General features: G+C 56.0%; 1 protein-coding gene across 1 annotated transcript; it reads right to left on the bottom strand.

The window, feature by feature from the left end:
• Window positions 1–330: 330 nt before the first annotated feature.
• Window positions 331–16,609, bottom strand: IL23R (interleukin 23 receptor). The gene is made up of 14 exons (XM_075037638.1): window positions 16,526–16,609; window positions 15,491–15,784; window positions 15,208–15,331; window positions 14,101–14,294; window positions 13,729–13,874; window positions 12,864–13,023; window positions 11,910–11,992; window positions 11,439–11,655; window positions 10,269–10,466; window positions 9,893–9,976; window positions 6,333–6,383; window positions 5,409–5,505; window positions 4,066–4,156; window positions 331–3,606 (listed from the first exon to the last, which is right to left on the bottom strand). Exons 1-14 carry the CDS (start codon window positions 16,581–16,583, stop codon window positions 2,986–2,988), a joined length of 2,418 nt encoding a protein of 805 aa, XP_074893739.1. The 5' UTR covers window positions 16,584–16,609; the 3' UTR covers window positions 331–2,985.
• Window positions 16,610–22,187: the final 5,578 nt, after the last annotated feature.

Genomic DNA, 22,187 nt, shown 5'->3' with positions numbered 1-22,187 from the left:
CGGAAAAGAAGGCACAGGCGGGATGCAGAGGGCTTTCCAAGGGCAAAGACAAACAGCAGGGCAAAGAGCGCATCTGACAAGTAAAAATCTGAAACCGCGGACACGATGTGGCATCGGGGTATCGGCCTATTATCAAAACTCCTGCTGTCTTCACGCACCAGTCCGTTTACCCACCGATGCGTCCATTGCCAGAGGTGAGCACCACGCGTACCCATCCCAGACCACGCGTACCCATCCCAGACCACACGTACCCATCCCAGACCAAGCCTGTCACCTCTTTTAAACCGTTGGTAGATAGAAGCACTGTCCAAACGGGTTAGAAGGGAGGGAGAGGGGGAACTGTATTGTATATTAGAAAAATTCAGTTGGAAAAAAAAGAGATGTATACATATACACACACACACACATACATACACATATATTTGTGCCCTTCTCTTTCCATTTTCTCCAGTAACCAGTCCATATTTACCAGATGCATCCATGCAACCATTTAAAGGAGAAATATTTCCTTCGGCCCCCCCCAAGAAATCAGCGGGAGCTTTGCCACTGATGCAGCATGTGTGCATGGTGAGAGCAGGGCCATGTCTCATCCCTGCACCGCTGCCTGCCGAGGGCTGCTGGAGAGGAGCTGTGCTCCTCTGGCCACAGCTATATTTGCAGGTATCCATCCTGGAGCGAGTTAGCAGGGCGGGAAATTCAACCAGCGGGTACCTGAAATGTAAGACCAGGCTTTCAGCCTTGTTTTCTGACAAGATGAGCATTTTCACCCACAGGGTTTGGTAGTTCGGGCGATACAGGCAGTGTGAGTCTCAGGATGTGGACATTGAAAAAAATACCTTCCCCATCTCACATTTGGGCTGCTGATAGTATGTGGCTGTTCTTTTACAATTTCCTTCCTGCACAGGCAGCAATCACTAATTTTAGACTCGCTTACATGTAAAAGTCACACTTCTGGCTTGGCAACAGTTTGCTGCTTCTAAAGAAGAATCCTACCCTGCCTTGCCAGGTAACTACTACTCTGTACACACTTAAGCGACAGATTTCTTGGGTTGTTAAAAGGAAACAAGTACAGTGCACAACAATGTTGGTTTGAAGGTATCCAGGAGCAAACAACAAAATCGACCCGTTTGTGCAACAGCTGTCAGAGAAGCGCATACAGTGCCTAGCAAAAATAGAAAGAAATATTATAATCTCCAGGTTTAGCAGTGCTACTGCAAAAAGTGATTTCATAATACTGAAGTGGATAACTCTAGATAGGTAATTACATGTCGGTTAGCATTTACCTTAGCTTTGCAACTTTTAAGTCTTACAAAAATTTGTCAAGTCTCGCTCTTGTTATTTTACAGATTTTTGGTAAAGCACGGTCAGATCCTTTTGCCTGTTAACGTGCTGGTGTTAGCGTCATTCTTACAAGACACCTTCCCTGCAAATATTCCCTGGGCTGCGCGTGGCCGGCTCGGTCACCCAGCACCCCGTGAGCTACGCAGGCTCCTCGGCGAGCAGAAATCACACGTACGGGTGTATAGTTCAGAGGCCCTTTGTGCTATTTGTTGTAAAGGGAGACTCAAAGCTATATGCAAAGTCAAGGGGATTCTTGGGACGACGGGAGCCGTGTGCTCTTTGCTCCTTCGCCTGGATGCAAGGTGGGGAAGGCAGCGCTGTCTCCAACCGGAGTTTTTGGGGCAGAATTCCCGTGACCTGCCGCAGACAGCCCCAAAACAGCCCGTGTATGAGCTGGGGGAGCGCGGCTTCGCCAGCCTGCAAAGGCTCGTGAAAGAGCAGCCTTGGGCGTGCACGAGCGTGCGAGGATGTGCACAAGCGTGCATGGGTGTGCACGAGTGTGCGGCTGTGGGACCAGCACCCTTCCCCAGCCCAGCCACAGGCAGCGTCACCTCTGCCGGCTGCGGCTCCAGACCGAAACCGGTCTCTGCTGGGACATAAGAGGTAGGAGAAAAGGACCGGCAGAGCAAACCTCGCGGAGAGCAGCGAGCGCTGAGGCACTTTACAGAGGATCGCAGACTTCTTTTATGCTTGTATTCCTTAAAAACATTTGGACCGTTTCCTTTAAAAGGTGTGGGTGATCAGTGAACAGATTTGTAATCCAACCTCTCACATTTCCAGGGAGTTTCTGGTCGCTTTAGAAGCACTTTGCAAGACAACCTCTGAAGTCCCAGGCAAACTTTGGAATGATATCGCAGGTGCTCAGCAGGAAGGAGACTCCTGTATTTCATTTTCTGGAGGTCAGGAGATCCAAATTCCCTGTCACGTGCCTGATAAATGCCATTTCGCTGTGCCACGTTGCACTTTACACAGCAAGGCTGAGGCGCTGACAAGCTGCTGTGAGATGATAAATCCCTCACCCAAAGTGAAGAATCTGTCCAGTGACCAATTTAAAGAGATTTTAAATCAGCCTGGCAGACGATGAAGGCTTGTTCTTACCTGATGTGGTTTTTATTATTGAATGGGAAAGCATATGAAATTGGGTTATTCTGTCATACAGAAATGAGTTTGTTTTCCTGGTATCCATGTATGCTGTATGATATATAAATCCTCCTTGGTGTAGTGTCTCTGCATTAAGTCATCCCAAGATACATTACACGCTCCTGTCAGGATGTCTAAGGGATCGTTTTATCCATCCTAACTGCAGTCAGCTCCAGGGACAAAATGCTCCAAATATTTAGCAAGAGAATGATTTTGAATAGTAATTGAAGTATATTGCATCCTGCAAAAAATCACCTGCTCTGTATTTCAGTTCTTGCGGGAATCCAAGTTTTATGGGTTTTATGCTTGTGACAACATGAGGTAAGTTTAAAATTGTGATTTACTGGCCAAGGCATTCCAGGCAGCCACAAGAATTTGTAGTCGATTAAGAAGGCAAATTTCAGACTTGAAGTTTTGCTCCAGTTCTGCTGCTTGCAGTCTCAAGGGTTGATGTGCGCCATGGTCACCGCTTTGGGTTTTTCCGATCACAGCTACAAATTTCTCTCAAAATAATCTCCCGATGCTTTGCGGAAAGCAGGTCTTCATATCCCCCGACTCCCCGTTCATGGCTCTCAGGCAGGAGACCAGCTCATCGGGAACCAGCGTTTGCTCTTGACCGTCGCTGCCCAGCGCGTGTCCCCACTGGTTCTCCGGGAGGGAGCCGTGTCCCCCCGGGGCTGAGCCGAACGCGTGGCTTTGCCCGCTCCGGCTGCTGTTTAAGATGAGGTTGATCTTCTCCAGCAGACAGAGCGGGTGTCCCCCTCCCTCCCCGTCCCAAAGCTGGGGAACGGGGCTCGTGTAGTCTCTGAAGAAGACGTTCATCTCCGGTTCTGGGAGGGGCGTGGGGGGCTGCGTTTGGTAAATATTGGCGGCCACGTACCCCAGGGGGGTCCCGTCGGACACCTGAGGTTTGTAGTCGGTGATCTGCTCGGGGGTCGTGGTGCTGGCAGGCACCTTGGTCCCCGGGCGCTCCCCCACCTCGGGGACCTCTCCGCTGGGCTTCCTTCTGGTGGCCACGTTCTTGTACTCCTTGTGCGCTGGCACCTCCTCGATTTCCATGACTGCGGGGTCGCTGGTGTCCAAGAACGGCTCGTGGAAACTGCTACTCGTGGAATCACCCTTTTCCTGGAAAAAAAAACCGATGAGCGTGGGAGCAAACTGGCAAATTTTACCAAGGGGTGAGCTACCACTAGAGCATCCCGAGGAAGAAACGGGGCAATGACTTGTTGTCTTCATCTCGTCTTCCTTCCCACCTCTCTCATCCAATCCCCCCTGTGAAAAGGACCGCAGTGAGGTGGACGGGAGAAGACGGGGAGCAGCTGTGCCTGTCTCCACGCTCCTGCATGGCTTGAGTCTACTGTGGCCACTGAATAAAGAGCATATTGAGGCAAAGTTTAGCATATTGAGGCTAAGCTGGGCTCCCATGCACCTTGGAAATGCCTGGGAAATGATTCCTGATCAGTTCCTGGTCCCCTAGAGCTTAATCTTCTTCCCATCCGTGTTTCTCACAGCTCTAGAGCAAGCTTTAATCTAAGGGGAGACAAGTGAAGAAAAGCTGAGAGATACTAATAATAGTGCAGTTACCTGGAGTGACTTTACCACGTTGCTGTTTTCCATGCGGGGAAAGTCTTCAAACAGCCATTTTGGCAAGAGCGACACAACGATGGTGCTAATTCTTTGCCAAAAAGAAAAAAATAAACGCCAAGACGTTAGTCCATTTTATTAGTCACTTATTCTTCATGCAGGATGAAACTGTCCCCCGGCAGGAGGGGCACACAGAGCGCACCCATCCTGCAAGGATGGCTTGGAAGCCCCAGGTTTACCCCATATGGGTGGGTTTCCCCGTTTGAACTCTAGCTCTTCGTCTTTCAACCTTACTCCCCTAGGTTTGATTCGTGGCAGTGCAAACCTGGAAGCTAACTTACCCTAGGTAAATCCCTTATGTAAAACTTGTCTGGATGTGAAAAGGTTGCTAAACTTGGGGGTGGGGGGGAGGACCAAGCTATGTGCATGGATCAGAGGAGGCATGTGTGCCCTGAGCTGATGAAATCAAATACACAGCAGTAATGAAAGTTGATTTTCCTACAGCCAAAGCTGCTGCAGAAATGAAAATCATTTGCAAGAGATTTTAATTTCGCTGAGCTTTGCTGACATCCTGGTGCATTGCTGCGTTCCTGGGAAAATACACGGTCCCTGTTGTTGCTGAAATGCCCGTGTTTCACAATGACATTGAGAGCGGAAGAATTAGGCTGGGTTCAGGAACCAAAAGAGGCAGCCCTTCGACATCCTCTACCCCCACGTCTCCTCTCCCCTATTTCTTGTTTTGTCGGGAAGATCCAACCAGCAGCTCTGTGCCACCCAGGCCACCCATTCCCCTGGATTTGTGTCGCGGACAGCAGCGCCTGGACTCCTGGACATCCCTGTTGCAGCTACTGGGCAAACTGGGACAGATGAGTGCTGGTTTGCGAGGGTGCCTGGCAAACAGCAGTCAGTGTTAAAACCAGTTTTAAGGTCCTCCCCATTGAGTTTTCCAGCTGCCCCACTCTCCAGTCTCCGCCTGTCCCTCAGGGTCCAGGTGCGAGGGGCTTCAGCATCCCCTCCTCAGTCCAAACTGGGAGTAACAAGTCCTAGGACAAAACTTACCTACAGAGGTTATGTTTTTCCTCTCGTTTTTTACCCCCACCCTTATATCTCTGTAAAGGCTGGCCTTTACAGAGGAATGATTTTTTACTTTTTTTGTTGGTCTCTGCCTTACTGTAGAGCACACAAATGTCTTTTCGTATAGCAATCTGCTTAACGGGTGAAGTCGCCCTCAGTAAGAGCAGGCTGCAGTGAAAGGGACTGGTTTCTGTAGTTAATTTTAAAATATTCTGGAAGAAAAGTATGAGTTGAAAATAAGGAACAAATCGTGGAGGAGAAGGCAATACCTTTTTCTGGCTGATTTTTTAAACATCAGAATTAACAGAACAGCTGACAATATGACCACGCTGACGCCCAGTCCCAGGAAAACTCCAATGTCATCATCTGAAAAAGGATAGAGAGGAAAAAGGTCGATCGGGTGGCCCTGCTCCACCTCCCCATCTGCCACGAGGTTCGTTGATGTAAAGGGCAGACCTTTGCTAGAACAGCCTTCAGCGTTTCACCTGCCCTTTTGCTCCTCAGTGAACAAAGCAAAGCCATAAGAAAAGCAAAACCAAAACTGCCGCCCCATCCGCGCTGTGCCGTGACCAGGCGCTGCAGCCCCTTCCCCTCGCTATCGCCACGCCGGGGGGGTTCAGCCAAGTAATTTGAAGAAGTGCTGTCACGGTCTTAAACCATTTCCTACGCAGCCTTACTACCTCCAGAAACACTGAAGTCAATTCTTCAGCTTACGTTGGTTTTGCTTTTGGTTTAAGTACTGCAACAGATCATAACGTAACCTTTACCAGAAGATGTGCAAACCAGAGCATAACCGAAGTTAGAAACATGGATGGGAAATGCTTAGACAAGTCTCTGGTTCAAACTGCAAGATCGAAACAGTCTATTGCTGGTATGCTATGTGTGAGCGTTACCTTGTATTCTCCTTGTTTTCTTATCTCCTACTTGTCGTAATGTACATTATAGTATAAGTCTCATGAGAAAGCAAAACTTAAGGCTTGCATTATGCGGGTGCTATTCATCCATGAGAGCACCGCACCCTTTCCTGCCATGCGGCTCATGTCCCCACCGACTGCAAAGTTGCTTTTCTGACTCCTCCGAAGTGTAAAAGGGAGCTTTCGCTTCCCCATCGCCAGGTGCTGCTCGGGCTAAAACTTCCACTTCTGGTCAAGGAGAAAGTCTGGCTTACCAAGTCTGAGCTACTATCTTCTTACCATGGGAGATCTCGCTGTAGGTGCTGCCCAGGAGCTGGTCCTCCGAAGGGACTTAAACAGAGAGAGGAAGAAAATGTCCGTAACTTCATTTAGAGGACAGTGGGTGACATAGAAGCTATGGCTTATTTTTATTTTGTTAATATTGTTTAGAAAAGTAAATAATGGTATAATGAGAAAAATAAAGCCCCCTAAAGTAATTAGTAACTCCAGCTCTGGCTGGACTCTACTCAATCTCCTATTTCTCAGAGATCCAATTAAACAAGATGTTAATGAACACATAACACCAATTACAAAACATCTTCCACTCACACCGCTCCCCTCAGCACCTGAAGCAAGAATTTAGACTTCCTGAGGAACCGTACATCATTTTTCACGAGCGCCTACAGATTATTTCAAAAGCGCCTGACCCCCATGGGACTGAATTTTCTGATGGCATCCGTTTGTGTGGCGGGCTGGGCAGTGAGGGAAGATCTGCAGCTAAAGAGCCTGCCATGGCGAGAAGCGTATTTTTGCTAAAACAAGCAGCAAGCTTTCTTCGGGGGGGTCACCCTGCAAGAAGAAGGGTCTCTGCTGGGACGTGCACGGCGTCCACGCTCCCCCTCCGGAGAACGTGCCCCACCGGAGCATCCCGGGCAGAGCACGCAGGAGGGAGGTGTGCTGGGAACGTAAGGGAGTGCTATTGCGAGGACAAGGAAGGCAGCCGGTCCCTTTTCACGGCGAGCAGGACAAGAGTCGTCCTCTTGGACTGCTGCAGTTAAAGCACGGGTCACCGAAGAGAACAACCGGTCTAGCAGCAAGGAGGAGGAGCGCCAGGGTGGGTTGCCTTTTCTTGGAAATGCAAGAGCAGTTTCAGCACACATCTGTCGGGAATGGAAGCAATACAGCTGATCTTCCCTTGGGACGGGGTAATCTTCCTCTCCAGCCTTGCTCCCTATGGCTTGGCCGTGTCTTTCAGTGGGGGTGAGCACTGCTGATGTGGTTGTGGGTCCGCGCTGGGTTTGAAGGAAGGGAAATGCCCCCGGAGCGGCTGGCAACATAAAGGGCCCTTTTTGCAGAGTCATCCCTGCAATTACAGCTCACGCTGGCAGCGGGGTTTTCCCAAGACAGCAAATTGACCATACTGGGAAATTTGGGAAGGGCAGACTCGCAAGAGCATCTTTAGAAGTACAAGAATCCAGGTGCTTTATGAAACCCTTCATTTGCATGTCTGAAAACTCCTCCCTGCCCTTCAGCTGGCTGACTGCTTTAGGAAAAATCCTGCTGCTCCCCATGTTTGCCTCTCTGTCCCCGAAGCCGGGGGTCCCAGCAGGGCAGGGACGAGAAGCCACCTCCTCCGCAGAGGGGGACCGTCACCCGGCTCACGGCAAACGTCTGCTCGTGGCAGCAGAGGGCTGAATGCATTGAAGCAGAGGATCAGCATTAATCAGAAGAGCAGCTAGCACCCTCACCTGCAGTCACAGAGCTTCAACTGGCCGGGACAATTAAGGATATCCAGCTTAATATATCCTATATATATATAATATATATATAATAATATCCTAAACAACACGGGCCACCTGGTTTCAGCCAGTGATTTCTGCAAGAGAGCGAGTAACCCATCCGTTGAGATTGGTTCAGATGAAAACGAGTGAAAACCTTTTGGAATTCACAGCCTTTAATGAACGAAACAGCAGCGGTCAAAGGATGGAGCTTATCCAAGCCTGGTGGAGCAAGCCCCGTTCCACTTCTGTTTGGTATTTGATTCGCAAGGACCGACGCGAATCCAAATGCAATTTCTGCCTCTCCAAAGGGCAAAAAAATCCCAGTAAAAAGTACTGCCTTTGATTTTGTGCATTTGAAGCACATGTATCTCCTAGCAGAGCTCCTGGAGTTTGAGTATTTCGGTTCCCTAAGCAGAGCGTGTTTGCAGTACAAGCCCACTCAGCTGGAGTGCGCTGCAGGCGCTGCAAAGCATCTCTCGAATACATGGGATAGTGGAAGGCAAGGGCTGGAGTACATCATTCTGCAGCCTGGGAATTCAGCTCTTTGGGGGGCAGGTGTCACTGGCACATTGAACTGGTATAAAATAACAAAAATTAATATGCTTGCAGCAATGCCTTACTGATGATGGACGGGCTCAATCTGAATAAAGAAGAATGAGGTTCAACCTGTGGGGTCAAGCTGGAGGACGTGACTGCGGGTGTCAGCCGTGGGTTGTGTCGGTGCTTTGGAAGCAAACCTTGTCACAGGCACGAGCTTCACTGCTGCCTCGTGTTGGCACTTCCCCACACAAACCCCCAAGCTTTGTTAAAGGAGTCTCTGCAACCACTAAGGATAAAGTCTCTATTTTTAAGCATTTAACACATTTCCAAGCCATTTGCTAGTGCAAAGGTTAGAGCATCCTCCCTTCAACACCCAGCTCTTCCCCCTTCCGCGCAGACGGAGACCTGCTGCCGAGATTGAAGCCCACTTGAGGATCAGGACCCTGGAAATTCATGTCGCCAGAGCTGGAGGTGCCCAAACCCCGGCCTGCCCAGAGCCAAAGACAGTCAGTGTGTCTGTGAGCATAACACCTAATTGCCAGGGCTAAGAGACGTGAACAGCCCGGGATGAATCGGTCAGGAACTTTTGTTTCCATTTCTCGGGAAAAAAATTGAATAACTGCCCTTCTCAAAGCCACGAAGGGTGCCAACCAGAAACACAGAGCCGGTTTGTCACAGGGAAAAGTATCTGAGCAGCTTCAAATAACCCATCTAAATCTGTATCACAGCATGGGACAGTGAAGGGACGACATCCTCAGGTGTTACCCCTGCCTGCAGCTACAGCCAGCTCTGCCGGGGCAGGGGGGGCACTAACGGGTCTTCATGGCCCTGACCAGCCTCACCCAGGACCTCCACCATGCCCCCTGCCCCGGGGATATTTAAGCTCAGCCCTGGGGTTATCCTGGCTCACCCGGGCGAGGACCAGCAGCGGGATGGAACGGCTCAGGGAGCTCAGCGTGCCCAGCTCCTGGGGACAGCCAAAGCCAAGGCACGCAGTGCTTGAGATGATGATAGTTCTTAATTTCCCTTGTAAATTGGGCTATGCTCTTACCTAAAACAGTTTCCAGAACTGAAGCCTGCCTGCTTCCCGCTCCAGGTAAGAAAGGGCAGGCTGCAGCTTGGCCGGTTGGTCTCTGTAAAAGTTGTTTTCTATATTTTGGTTTATCTGTAACATTTTACTGTCAAATGTGCAAAGCAGCAACCTCACCTTTTCTATCACAAAAAGGGAGCATGAGTCCATTGGTGTACCTTGTGAATTAAGACGTGGTTCTCGTGTGCATTAGACCTCTAGCTCCTGGCACAGAAGGCTTTCATACAGATGCATTGATAAAAAGATCCCTATTTTCATGTCCTGCGGCCAAAAGGTTTCGATCTAGAGCCCTGCTTTCCTCTGGTCAACGGGAAGGGTTTACATCGTGTTTCTAAAACTACATCAGTCCACAAAACTGGAGGCGGTGGGCACAGCGGGAACGGACGGGCCCGCTGAGCTCCGCAGCTCCGTTGCAGCAGGCGGCAGCTTTTCCACCCCCCTGGGCTTACCTTGGCCGCAGCTTGGTTTGCTGACGCCGTCGGGGTAGACCGCATATACCGACACGTTGATGCGACCGCCTGGTACTGCCTCTTCTGGAAAGGAGCAAGATTTGCCTTTAAAATGTATTTGTAAGCTGCTGTGAAAGCTCTCGGCTTGCTCAAGGGCTTCGTCCTCTTTCCCTCCCACCTTCCCCCGGGAGACCCGATCCCACCGACTGCCCTCGCTCCTCCTTGCTCCCAAAGGGTTCTCCACGGTCCCGCTCTCCAAAAACTAAGTGGCCAGGGGCTCAATTTCACATGAAACTCTGCCTTTCTAATATATTTTGTCTGTATAATACCCTGATGAACCACACCAAACAGCGAAATGACTCCTGGAGTGTCTTACCTTGGATGTACGTGTGTGTTTCCTGGCATGGGACTTTCTTCCAAAAATATTGCTCCTTCTGGCCATACTGGGCGGTGGAAACCCACTCCACTATGAACCAGAGCGGGGACCTCCCGCTGCGGCGGGGGGGCTGCCAGGCCACCGAGACCCCGCTCCGGTTCTCGGGCTTCACCTCCACAGCCACCGGTGCCGGGAACTCTGCGGAGAGAGACGGCCAGGGGCTGTCAGCACAACCTCGTCTTCGAAGGGCAGAAGACTCGGAAGGGTCAGCTAAACCCAGGTAAAATGTGTCTTTCCTGAAAATGTTTAAGGATGAAGAGGGAACAAGAAATTCTAGAATGTAGTCGGGTTTTATATACATATATATATATATACACATGCACACACACATATATATATATATATAAAAAAAATACCAATATCTGTATTTTTATATCTATACATCTACTTTTTTATATATCTGTGCTTACATACACATATCGCGAAAGCACATCTTCAGCTTTGTCATGTCTCATCTGAAATGCTTTACCTGTCATTTCTTACAAGAAAGGCACATGATTCTGATAAATATGAGAGATTAGAGAATTTTTTCCACCTTATTTCTCTTTAGTTTCTTTTTAGTCATGTATTTGTCCTCAACTTGAATGGGACTTTCCCCTCCCATTGCTCATTAAAAGATACACTTTTAAAAAATAGGAAAGTGTGGTTGTGGGGAAAACCACACAACCTGTAGCGCAGGGAACCTAAGGTGGCCCAGAAAGGAATTTTTTTTTTTCCCCCTGCCTTTCTGTTTGCAAGGACCCAGCTCCCAGCTGGGGCTGTCTCCCTGCCAGAGGCAGCAGGAGCTATTTTTGGGAGCACGGAGCAGAGGAGCACCCTTGCACCGAGCCCGCTGCCCACCTCCAGCCACCACGGGCAGGACAAACTGATTTTTAAGCTTGTTGCTGCAGCCTTCAGAGGCCAAGGGCTGAGATAGGCGCCTGCGGAGCATCTCCATCGCCGGGGGATGCCGGCCTCGTCCGGACGACGTTGTGTCCCCTCGGAAAAGCTCCGCCGGGGCTTTTCCCTTGCTTTAAAGCCACGCACGCACAACCTAGCATTTTTTTCCCCTGCCATCCTGCTAAAAGCCGGTCTCTGTTAAAGCTGCCATTGCTGTGTGCGAGATCCTACCTTCCTGGCCGCCGGCACCTCGGCCGAGGGTGATGCTGGCGGGGCTGGAAGCCCCCCTGGAGTTGTGAGCGGTGATTTGGAGGGCACGGGCTCCGGGGGGGACCAGGACCCTGCACGCCGTGCTGGAAGTGTTGCAGAGGAGCATCGCTCCCCGGGGGCTCTCGGCGGTCACGGTGTAGCCCAGGATCTTCCCGCGGGCATCCCGGGGCGGCAGGGGCTGCGAACGGCCGGAGAGGGGACGGGTGAGGGGTCTGACCCCCAGCAGCCCCGGCGCAGGACAGACGTCCCCTCGGCTGGGCGACACGGGGACGGATTTTTGCAAGGATGGAGAGGTTTTGCCCCAAGGACGCGTTGGGGTCTCCTCTTCCCCCCCATCTCTTTGGTCCAAGGGCATCACCTTCCACCGCCTCTCGGCAGGGGCTGTTCTCGCGCGGGGAAATTTCACAGGAGCCGCCCAAAAAAAGACTTTACCTTGATCAAGACCGTCACCTCGCGGCTGCCGTTCGAGAACGCCGGGCCCAGCCGCCGCCAGACGTCGGGTGCCGCGGCGGGGGCTGCGGGAGGAAGCGTGGGATGTGGCGTGAGCTCCCGAAGGGGAACCAGCCGGGGATCCCACCCCCCGCGTGGGGCTCCCACCCACGGACGGGGCTCCCACCCACGTGCAGCATTTGCAGAAAGCCACGCTCGGCCGGCGGCTCCGTGCTGCACGGCTTTGCTGCTGCGGAGAGGAAACAGCCCGGGCTGAAAAAAGCAGCGAGCGCCGCTTTTTAGGGCGAGCGCGTCCCCGGTTTCCTCGCTGCAACCGGGATGTAAGGGAGGGCGTCGCTCCTGGGGAGACTCGGCCGAGATAACGGCTGTGTCCAAGCTCATCCTGGTGTTAGTAACCGGGATGCAAAGAGGGGAAGGCAACAAGGTACGTGTCGGATGACCCAAGACAACGGGTCTTGGTGGGACACTTTTCCACCTAGGGCCAGAGGACTTTTCCCTGCTGCCGGGGAGCAAGCCAGCTACCAAAGATGGATACGCATAACCCATCCCTCTTTCTGTACGGAAAAAACCACGTGCCCGCAAAGCCCCTCTGGCGTCTTTCCAGCTCCTACCGTACCGCCGCAACGTGAGGAATCTGCCAAAATCACCGCGACCCGCAGCCCGCCGCGGGGCCGGGAGCCCTCGGAGGGCGTGAGACGAGTTGCCGCCTTGCGACAGTGCTCAGCCCTCGGCCGCAGCGTCGTGCCCGACGTCTGCCGACAGCGGTCTCCCGTGTCCCTGAGCTGACTCCAGGATGCTAACGGGATGCCCACCATCCTGAGCTTGGACCGGGTCCCCGCAGAGCATCTCAAGGAGCCGATGGGCTGCTTTTGGGGGGAAAAAAAAAAAACCAAACCCAAAAAAACGCAGGGAGAGCAGCGTCGGGGCTGAGCGTACCTGCCTCGGGGGTGGTGTAGAGAAAAGGGGTGCTCCAGGCGCTCCAGGGGCTGTCGGCGGGGCTGAGCCGGCACCGGACCTGAAACACGTACTGGGTGTTACTCCGCAGGTCGTGCCGCGAGCGGGACCCGTGCTGCGCCGTGCCGTCCCACGCCTCCACCTGCAAGGGAAGCGGGGTGCTGGGTGGGGAGCAGGATTGGCCCCCCACCGCTGCCGCCGGCCCCAAAATGTAAAGCGGGAGCCGGCGGCGGTCGCTGCCTTCCTCTTCTGCCTGGATGGGGACGGGCAAGGTCCTCCCCCAGGACACGGGGCTGGGTAACGCACTGGGCAAGCTGGGGTGGTGCAGCGAGAGCCCCCGGCCGGCTACATCGCCGGGCTTCTGACACCACGGCAATTTGGGGGGGCTCTGGTGGGTGCCGGCGGTTTCCGAAAGGGACCCGGGTGGAGCTGCCCGCAGCGCGGTCGTGTCTGCGAGCGTGCGGGGACGACCGACGAAGCGTGCGTGAGCTGAGCATCCCTAGAGGCTTTTCTGCCTCCTTGCAGAACTAGACAGCGTTCGGAAATATTTTGAGTTTTGCCCTTTTGCTTAAAAAGCAGAGGTGATAACCCTGCCTGAAAGGTGCTCTCGGAGGGCATCGGCTGTTCTGCCCCGCCAAAGGAGGGGGGCTGCCCACGGCCGGGGGTGCGTGCCCCCCCCCAGGCACAGAAGCAAAGAGGTGGGTTTTAAATGATCCCCCCAAACGCTCCCATTGCCCGTGGATTCTTAGGGCTCTCCAGAACTGGTGCGTCTCCTAACATGGGGCAGCTCACACACATGGATCTGAGGGGGGGGGAGTTTTTTTGGGGGGGTCGCAGGCCGTCTCACATGCCACGCCGGGGCACCCGCGGCTTTGTGTCGCTCCTCGCAGCGCACGTTCTCCAGCAGCGTCTGCCTCTTCCAGCGGATGGTGGTGGTGGGAGGCGACGTCTCCGTCGTCTCGGCGCCGGCGACCAGGGGTAGAGCGGGAACCACTGCGGGAAGAGCCGGGAAAACGTGGATCGGGGGGCTGGCACGTCCCGGGGGGGGGGGCTGCCCTCCCACCCCTCAGCCGCATTGCCCGTGCATCTCCCTAAAGCGACAACTCAGCGCGGCGCGTACGGCCACGCACAGCCCCAGCACGCAGCGCAGCTCACGGACAGACGGACGGATGGGTGGATGGATGGACGGATGGACGGGTGGATGGACGGATGGACATACCGAGCTCCTGCAGGTCGAGGCGCCGAGGAGGCGAGCGGGCGGCACCCAGCGCGTTGCTGGCCTGCACCCACGCCGAGTAGCGGCTCCCGCCACGCAGCGCGCTCAGCGGCACCGGCAAGCCCGCGGGGAAGATCTCCTCCTCCTCCTCATCATCATCCTCCTCCTCAGCATCCTCCGCCACCGCCGTGCCCACACTGGGAAGCAGAAAGCAGCCCCGGTCAGAGCCCGGCCCGGCGTCGTGCACCCGCTGGCAAGGCAAGCCCGACTCTCGAGGGGTCACAGCTGGCGAGTGGGGCACAGTCATCTCCAAAACTGGGGTTTGTCACTCTTAAAGCGAGCTAGAAAGTAATTGCCCTCGGTTCTTGATGTTTCTGCAGGGCATTTGCATTTTTGCTGTAGGAAGTGAACTTTCTCAGCTCTTTCTGGCTGCGCGGTTCAAAGTTTGAACCTAGGCAAATTTAAGCAGGCAGTTAATCACTTCACAAAGCCTACGTATGACGGGATTTAATGCATTTACTTCAATAATTGAGTCAGATTAACTTTGAAAGCCTGCCGGTCTTGTGTCGCGGGTGCTTCGGTGTCAGACATGGCACAAAGCATCCCGGGCTGGGTCGGAAGGGCTGCGGCACGCTGCGCGGCAGCCGGCATGCCTGCTGCAGGTTCGAGCTTTTGTACGCTGCTGGGGTTTCGGTTTCGGGGTTTGGGCAGCGTTGGGTGCACGCCGCCGGCTGCACCCTCTCTGCACGCCCTTTAACTTGGAGAGAATCAATGCACCTGCAAAAAAAAAAGGCTGTAACGCGTCGGCGCAACGTTTGCCGGGCCGCTAGTAGCACCGAGCGCGTAAGGTCCACCCTGCGGAACCAAACCCGTGGTTTAACACGCGGTTTGCGAGCAGGAGACGAGGAAGACGTCAGCTTTAGAAAGCGTAAGTAGGGCACGGCGCCCGACCCAGTTCACCGCCGGCGGCCGAGCAGCCCCGGTGTCAGCCGGCTTCGTGGCCGCCGCGTCCCGGCGGCTCCGCCGGTCGCCCCTCTCCTTCCCCGGCCCCGCGCGGGCGGTCGCATCGCCCACCCCGCGGCCCCCCGCCCCGGTCCCACGGGACCTTACCTGCGCAGGTGGAGGGCGTAGCGGGTGCTCAGGTGGGTCGGCCGTCCCGCGTCCCACCTGCACGCCAGGCACCCCGAGTGCTCACGGATGGTGCAGGTCAGGTTGCCGGGGGGGTCCGGGGGGTCTGCGGAGGTGAGGTCAGGCAGAGCACGCTGACACCCCCTCCCCACCCCGAGCGGTGCCAAATCCAGGCTGCTGTGACCCCCAACCCGCCCCGACCTCCTCGGTGCCGGCGGCTTAACAAAAATCTCCGAAAGCCCCTCGCCGCGGGGGGGTTACTCACAGCCGGCCAGGACGTCGGTGCCGCACACCAGCTGGTGCCGTTCGCTGTCGGAGCAGCGGGCGAAGCAGGCGACGGTCCCGAAGGGCATTCGGAAATCGCGCAGCTGGAGCCGGACGGTGCTGCTGTTGAGGGGCTGGAGCGGACCCTCGGCGAGGCTGTAGTTGAGGAGGATGAGGAACTTGGCCCAGGGGCAGCCGAGGGTGGAGAGGCAGTTGATGGAGACGTCGGAGCCCATCCGCACCACCGGCGCGGGCTCGATCCAGACGCGCCCCGAGCACTTGATGTTCGCGACACCTGCGCCAACACCCCGCGCGTCAGGGCGGCTCCGGGTGGGCGTCCCACGGGAGGAGAGGATGCCGGCGGGCTGCACCGCTCCGCACGGGCGGTCGCTTTGCCGGGATGCGGGCGGCAGCGTGGCGGGACCCCCCCGGCCCCCTCGCTCCCCTCATCCCCCCCCAGGATGGGGATAAACCCCCCCCCGCCTTCAGCAGCGACCCGGCAGCCGGTGACTCATCCCCTCGGATCAGAAACGGCTTGTTTCACCCATTTTAGGTTTTGCTTTAATGCTTAAATGACTGCAGGGAAATAACCCGTAGCGCCGAGAGCTCTGATCCCCCGAGATTAGGGCGGCAGCCCCCGCGCGGAGGCACAGCCTGCCCTTCGCTATCAGATGAGGCTTCTGCAGAGCCCCGGCAAACCCAGCTCGCAGCCGGTATCGGGCTCGATCTGGCCTTCCTGGAAAGGGTGCAGCTGAGCTCCGGCTTCGTGCGCGCGGAGGCAGGGTCACGCCGCTCGTCGCAGACGGCGAAACGCCAGCGTGCTCCAACGTGGCTGCCCGCGGCCCCGGTCCGAGGATGCGAGCAGGGAGGAGAGGGTGCTGCAAGGCGTGGGACCCCCCCCTTGCAATGCTAAAAAAGCGCTCCCCCCCCCTGCCAAATCCATAGCTGTAGCCCTATAATTTTCCTGCTCCCACTCCGATTCCCCAGCAGGGCCAGGGCGTTTGGTCCGGCGCTCAGCGCCGCCGCCGCCGCTTACCTCCGCACAGGCAGCAGAGCAGGACGTGGAGTGCCAAAGCCTCGCCGGACCCCGCCATGGCCTGGGCTGCGGCCGCTGCCCGCGCCTGGCATAGTCTGGGGAGGGAGGAAAAAAATGTGAGTTATCCCACCAGCCGCACCGCTGCCCGACACGGCCGGGTCTGCCCTCACCCCGGGGATGCTCGGGGACCGCGCCGGAGGTGGCCGTGGGGATGCACGGCGAGGGTTTCGTTGGGGATTTGGGGTCAGCAGTGGGAGCGCAGGGAGTCGGGCTCGTGGGCACACGGGACTCAGCGTTTTGGGTAACGGGCACCCCATCAGCAGAGCCCGGTGTCCAGCCCCAGTGAGCAGCCCCGAGGCCGCTTTCCCCAAGATTCCACCTCCGGTGACATTTCTCTTAGTTTTCATAGCCGTGAAATTTCTCCAATCCTTTCCTTATACTTACACGAACCCGTACGTTCATGCAGTTTTTGGTAGCCCACAGGCTGGACAGCCTCACCTCCACCCCTGGGCAGGTGATGGAGCAAACTCCCAAAAACCAGCTCCCAGCGCCCACAGGAGGACCAGGAGGTGATGGGAGCAGGCAGCGTGGATTTACAAAAGGGAAATCACGCCTGAGCAGCCCGAGAGCCTTCCCTGAAGAAGACTGGCGTGCTGGGTGAGGGGGATGCTGCTGTTTTCATCCTGCCCCTCTGCTCAGCCCTGGGGAGGCACATCTGGAGCGCTGGGGCCGGGGCTGGGCTCCCCCCAAGACAAGAGAGACAGGGACAGACTGGAATGAGTCCAGCAAAGGTGCCTGAGGGTCAGGAGCACCTGAGATGTGAGGAAGGGCTGGGAGAGCCGGGGCTGTTCAACCTGGAGAGGAGAGGGCTCCGAGGGGTCTTATCCTTGGGTATATATGTCTGCTGGGGGAGTAGAGATGAGGGAGCCAGACTCCTCAGTGATGCCCAGGGACAGGACAAGAGACAATGGGCTCGCATTGAAAATCAGGAAATTCCAGTTAAACGTAAGAAAAAGCCCTCTAAGGATGGCCAAGCATGGGGCTGGCTGCCCTGAGGGGTTGCTCTGCAGTCTCCATCCCTGGAGATGCTCAGACCCCCCAGACACAGTCTCATGGGACAGAAACATCCCCTGTTTCCGTAACATCTTTCCCACCCCCTTGCTGTGGTGGGTCCGGCCCGAGCCGAGCAATGGCTCTTCCTGGCAGCTCTCCCCCCGCCCCCCCGCCCCGAGACAGTCCCAAAATCCCAGGCAAGGGCTTTCCCTCTCTCTCCAAGGAGCCGCGCTCATGTCCGCATCCCACAGTCTTGCCTGAATTTTCCCCTGCTCACTTCGCCTTCCTCCCCAGCCTCTTTGGATTCACCCCCCCTCCAGAGGCGAAGCCCAGCCTCGCCAGTGAGGGGGGAATTGCACTTTTCCAAGAGAAACATCCACCTGGGAGCAGCTTTCACGGCACACCCGAGCCCCCCCGAAGGCTGGGGCGATGCTGCGATGGGCGCAGGGCTGGGTGCTGGGCAGACCCTTGCCACAGCCTTCCACCCCGCTCACGTGCACGGCGCTGAAAACCGAGCAAAGCCCCACGCCTCCGTGGTTTTCTTTTTAAGCCCACAATAATTAAAAGAACCCTATACATAATCTGATGTTGGAAATGGCAAGTTTCCCCTTGAGGGACAAGCTGAACCAGAGTCCACTGTGAAAGCTTCAAAATGCTGTTGTTCTACCCAAAGCAGGCTACTAGCTACAGCTAATGCTTTTGTATTTCTCCTGCTGGGTGAGCTGACCTCGTTTGTTTTAAGGGCTGTGCAAGTATTTGTAATGATTGAGTCAAATTTCAAGTGCCTTCCTATTACCTGACCCACTAAGAGAACTTGAAGGCCTCCCAATTGCCTGTAAACCTTCTGCAAGTTAGAACAAATGAAAAAAAACCAACCAAGCCTCGTGCTCTATGAAAAGAGCTGAAAAGACAATAAATCTGCCTGGCTGCCAGCTCTAAGACAAGATCTCAGGCTCTGCCTCCTCTGGGGATCACTCACATTCGCGTTTTTATACCGATTTACGGGCATTTGCAAACTCCGGGCATTTGCAAACTCCATGCATTTGCAAACTCCAAAGCCAGAAGGAACGAGACCGTTGTCGAGGGACGATGGGTCTTTGATTTCATCTCTGCTAAAAAGCCTCCTCGTACGCTAGCGCTAAAGAAACGCGAAGCAAATGAAGAAGGAAAAACTGTCCCGGTTGTGCAAGCCCAAACCATGCGAGCTCTTTACCAGCAATGTGTGTCAGAAGCGGCTCACGCACACAAGCAGCAGCTGAGAACCACGAGCTGGGGTTTTGGGGGCTTTAAACCCGGGTGGTAGCGGGCTGGAGGGTGGGCAGAGCGGGGGGATCCTTACCTTGCCAGTCCTCAGGACATGTGCTGCCGGGCCCCTCTGCCTGCTGCTGCGGCCGGGGCTGTCGAGCACGGCGAGAAGCATCAGCAAGTGTCAGCAAGCCTGACCTAGATAGCTGTGTCGAGAAAAACTGAGAGTTTCCAGTCTGAGTCAGTCCATGGGAAAACCCAGCATCCCTTAAAGGAACAGCCCCGGGGGGGTTTGTCTTTTTAGTCTTTAAGTCGTTACGGGATTTGGAGTCATCCCGGCAAGTGTGAGTCCATCCCGAAGGGATTTTTAGGATGGTGTGGCTGCGTGCGAGGCGACAGGAGCCCAGCGGAGGGGTCCTGGGGAGCCGGGCTGAGCTCCATCAGCAAAAGAACGTTTTTCTGACTAATCCCAGAAGCCTACAACGAAAAACTCCTCAAGGTCTGAGGTTGTTTTCACCGGCACCGAGCGTCACCCCCTCTGCTTGTGCCGGACCCCAGCTCATGGGGGGATGCTACGGGGCCGCGGACCCCCGGGGTGGGGGGGGGGCAGAAGGGGCCGAGGCTCGGGAGCTGCCCCGGTGCTCTCCATCCCACCGGCTCCCACCGCTGCTCCCAAACCCCTCCGGCTGCAGAACCCGTGGCTTCCTTTTTCATATCGGTTGAAGAGTTAACCTCAATAACAGTGTTAACCTCATTAGACGCTGCAACCACAGGAAATACCGCACCGCTCGCCCGCCTCTGCCCTCGCAGAAGGAAACGTTGGGGAACATAATTTCTCCCCCCGCCCCGGGCCAAGGCAGACCCTTCCTCTGCCGGGGCTGCTCTGGGGTTTGACTGATCCATAGGGGTTTTTTTGTAAAAGCGAAGGGTGGGTGAAAGCAAGAGCAGTAGCCTGCTGGCACCGCGGGGGAGAAGCCTCACTGTGTGCTGAAACTATAACGTGCAGTTATAATAACAGATATGATGCATCTATACGTATAGTTATATGCAGCCCGAGCAAGCTCGGGAGGGTTTCGGTGGGAATTTTAGTTTCAGCGCGTTACAGGTGTGTTTAAAGCGTTCTGTAATGAAAGTATTTGTATTAATCTACTGAAAACCATTTTCGGGAGGAGGAAGGGGGTGTCTCGCCTTGCGGGTGGGCTTCGCTGCGATTCGGGGGTCCTGGCGTGGAGGGGAGCGAGCTGAGGAGGGTCCCGGGGGGATCCCAGTCCCCTCTGCAGAGCTGCCGGGGCAGAGGGGTCGTTTGCCGGCAGCGACAGAGCTGGGGCTGAGGAAGGAACACTGTGGGGCACACATCTGGGGCCAGGGCTGCACATCTGGGGCCGGGGCAGCGTCGCAAGCGGGCACATCTGGAGCCAGGTTTATGTCACCTGGATCTGGGGTTGCACCGCGGGTGCGCACATCTGGAGCTGGGACGGCACCGAGGGCGAGCACGTCTGGGCCCAGGCAGCACACCTGGAGCCGGGGCGGCACATCTGGAGCCGGCACAGCCCATCTGGAGCCAGCACGGCGCATCTGGCCGCGGTACGACGTGCTGCTCCCCAGCACCCTGCCAGCCTCGGAGCCTTCCCGAGCTGCTGGTTCCCGTATTGCCCAGACCATCAGCCTTTTCTGGTGCCAGTTAAACTCGTGTCTTCTTATCTCTTCCTGCGCGGCCGCGGCAAGCTGCGGCTCAGTGCCCCGATGCTGCCAGCCCTTGGGCCGGTGGGGAGCAGAATAAATGCTCACGCCCGGCTCTTTCTCATGGCTTGCTCTTCCCGGTGCTCACAAAACCCAGTTCCTTCTGGGTCTGGAAACCGCTCGGGTTTCCAAACCCTATCGTGCCTCTCGCTCCTTTTGCAGCTCTTTGTGATTTGCTTAGATCTTCCTTACAGCCTGATGTCCAAAGGTGGTTTTGCTGCAGTTGGCACGGCACGGCACGGCACGGCACGGCAGGCTTCTCCCAGCGCGCCCCAGGATAGTCCCTTCAGCACCCAGTGCCTGTTTTCTTTGGGATCCAGGGTGCTCCCCAGCCTTTTTCCAGCCAAAAACCGGCCGTCCCCGTGCCACGCTCGCTGCGTCCAACCCAGAGCTGGGGTCACTTCTCCCCTTCCCCGTGCCAGCGCTTTCTCCCAACCCTCAGCCTGCCTCAGCCGCGTTGAGCCCCCATTCCCCCCGTGTTTTTGGGGGCGCGCCCTGAATTCAAGGGGCCACGAAAACTCGCAGGGGAGCGTGGGGGGGGCCGCGGTGCCTCGCTCCCGCCTCCCTTCTAGTGTGACTTTCCCCGGCCGCCCCCGGGGAAAGCGATTGCATCTCGCAGAGACTTCCTCGAGACCTGCCGTGCCTCCGCCACCCCGCTCCTCCGCGCCCCGCCAGCCTTCCCTCTGCCCCCGTCCCCCCCCGGGGTTGGGGGGGGTACCAGGCTCCGAAGCCCTTTTTCCCACCCGCTGGGACGTGCGCTCCACCCCGGAGTCATTGCCAGTTTGGCTCCGGGGAGAAACCTCCGGTTGAGCTGGTCGCCAAATGAGATTAAGATTAAAAAAGGGGATTAATTTAACTTTTGTTATCTTTGGTGGGCTCGCTGCTGGCCGGGCGCACGAAAATGACTGCAGTGAGTCAGAAGCTTAGTTTAGCAGGAAGGAAAGGTCGGGCCAGGACGGGCTTTGCTGCCAAAAGCGAAGCGCTTGTGTCATACCCGGAGCTGTGCTTGGCACAGGGGACACGGGGGACACGGGGGACACGGGGGACACGGGGGACACGGCCACCCCAGGCACGTCCCCATCTCGCCGTGCCTGCACCCTTGCAGCCGCACCTTCTGCTGCCCACCAAACCCGTTCACCCAGAGGGTCCAAATATTTGACCTTAAAACCGTCACGGTGGCATTTGTGCCGTGGCCGCTGCCGGGGGGGGCTGCCCCCGCATCCCCCCGTGGGGTTCGCAGGGGTTCCCCGTGTGTGCGGCTCCGGGTCCATCACCACGGGGTCACCGGTGCCGCCGGGGGGGACGGATGTGCCGGCGGGAGGGCAGGCCTAGGAATTGGGGCCGTTTGCGTCAATCCCGCTGGTGTCGGAGTCCGGGCAGGATTAGGTTCCTCTCCGCTGTTGGAGGAGGAAATATTTCCAGGTCCAAGCCCGCGCTGTGGCTTGATAAGGATGGGCAGGGCTTTGTGCGGGAACAAGGAAGGCGATGCCCATGAGAAAGCTTTTCTGACTGTGGTTTTTGGCCAGCCTAAAAGGACATCCTACATGTGGGAAAGTCGCTCCTGGCTTTTAAAGTCGGTCTGTCCTTCCTGCAGCCCGGTGTGAGCCGTGCCGGGGATCGGCCC

Source organism: Buteo buteo, chromosome 10 (assembly GCF_964188355.1).
Source record: "Buteo buteo chromosome 10, bButBut1.hap1.1, whole genome shotgun sequence".
NCBI lineage: Eukaryota > Metazoa > Chordata > Aves > Accipitriformes > Accipitridae > Buteo > Buteo buteo.
This window is presented reverse-complemented; position numbering and strand designations above follow the sequence as displayed.

Bases quoted from the DNA above. Each gene is read 5' to 3' on its own strand.
- IL23R (XM_075037638.1), bottom strand. From the start codon at position 16,583: ATGGCGGGGTCCGGCGAGGCTTTGGCACTCCACGTCCTGCTCTGCTGC. The intron at 13,024-13,728 runs GTGAGACGGCCT...CTTCCCTTGCAG, and splicing joins CGGGTGCCCCGGCGTGGCAT to GTGGAGGCGTGGGACGGCAC. The intron at 5,506-6,332 runs GTAAGAAGATAG...ATCCTTTTTCAG, and splicing joins CTACAGCGAGATCTCCCATG to ATGATGACATTGGAGTTTTC.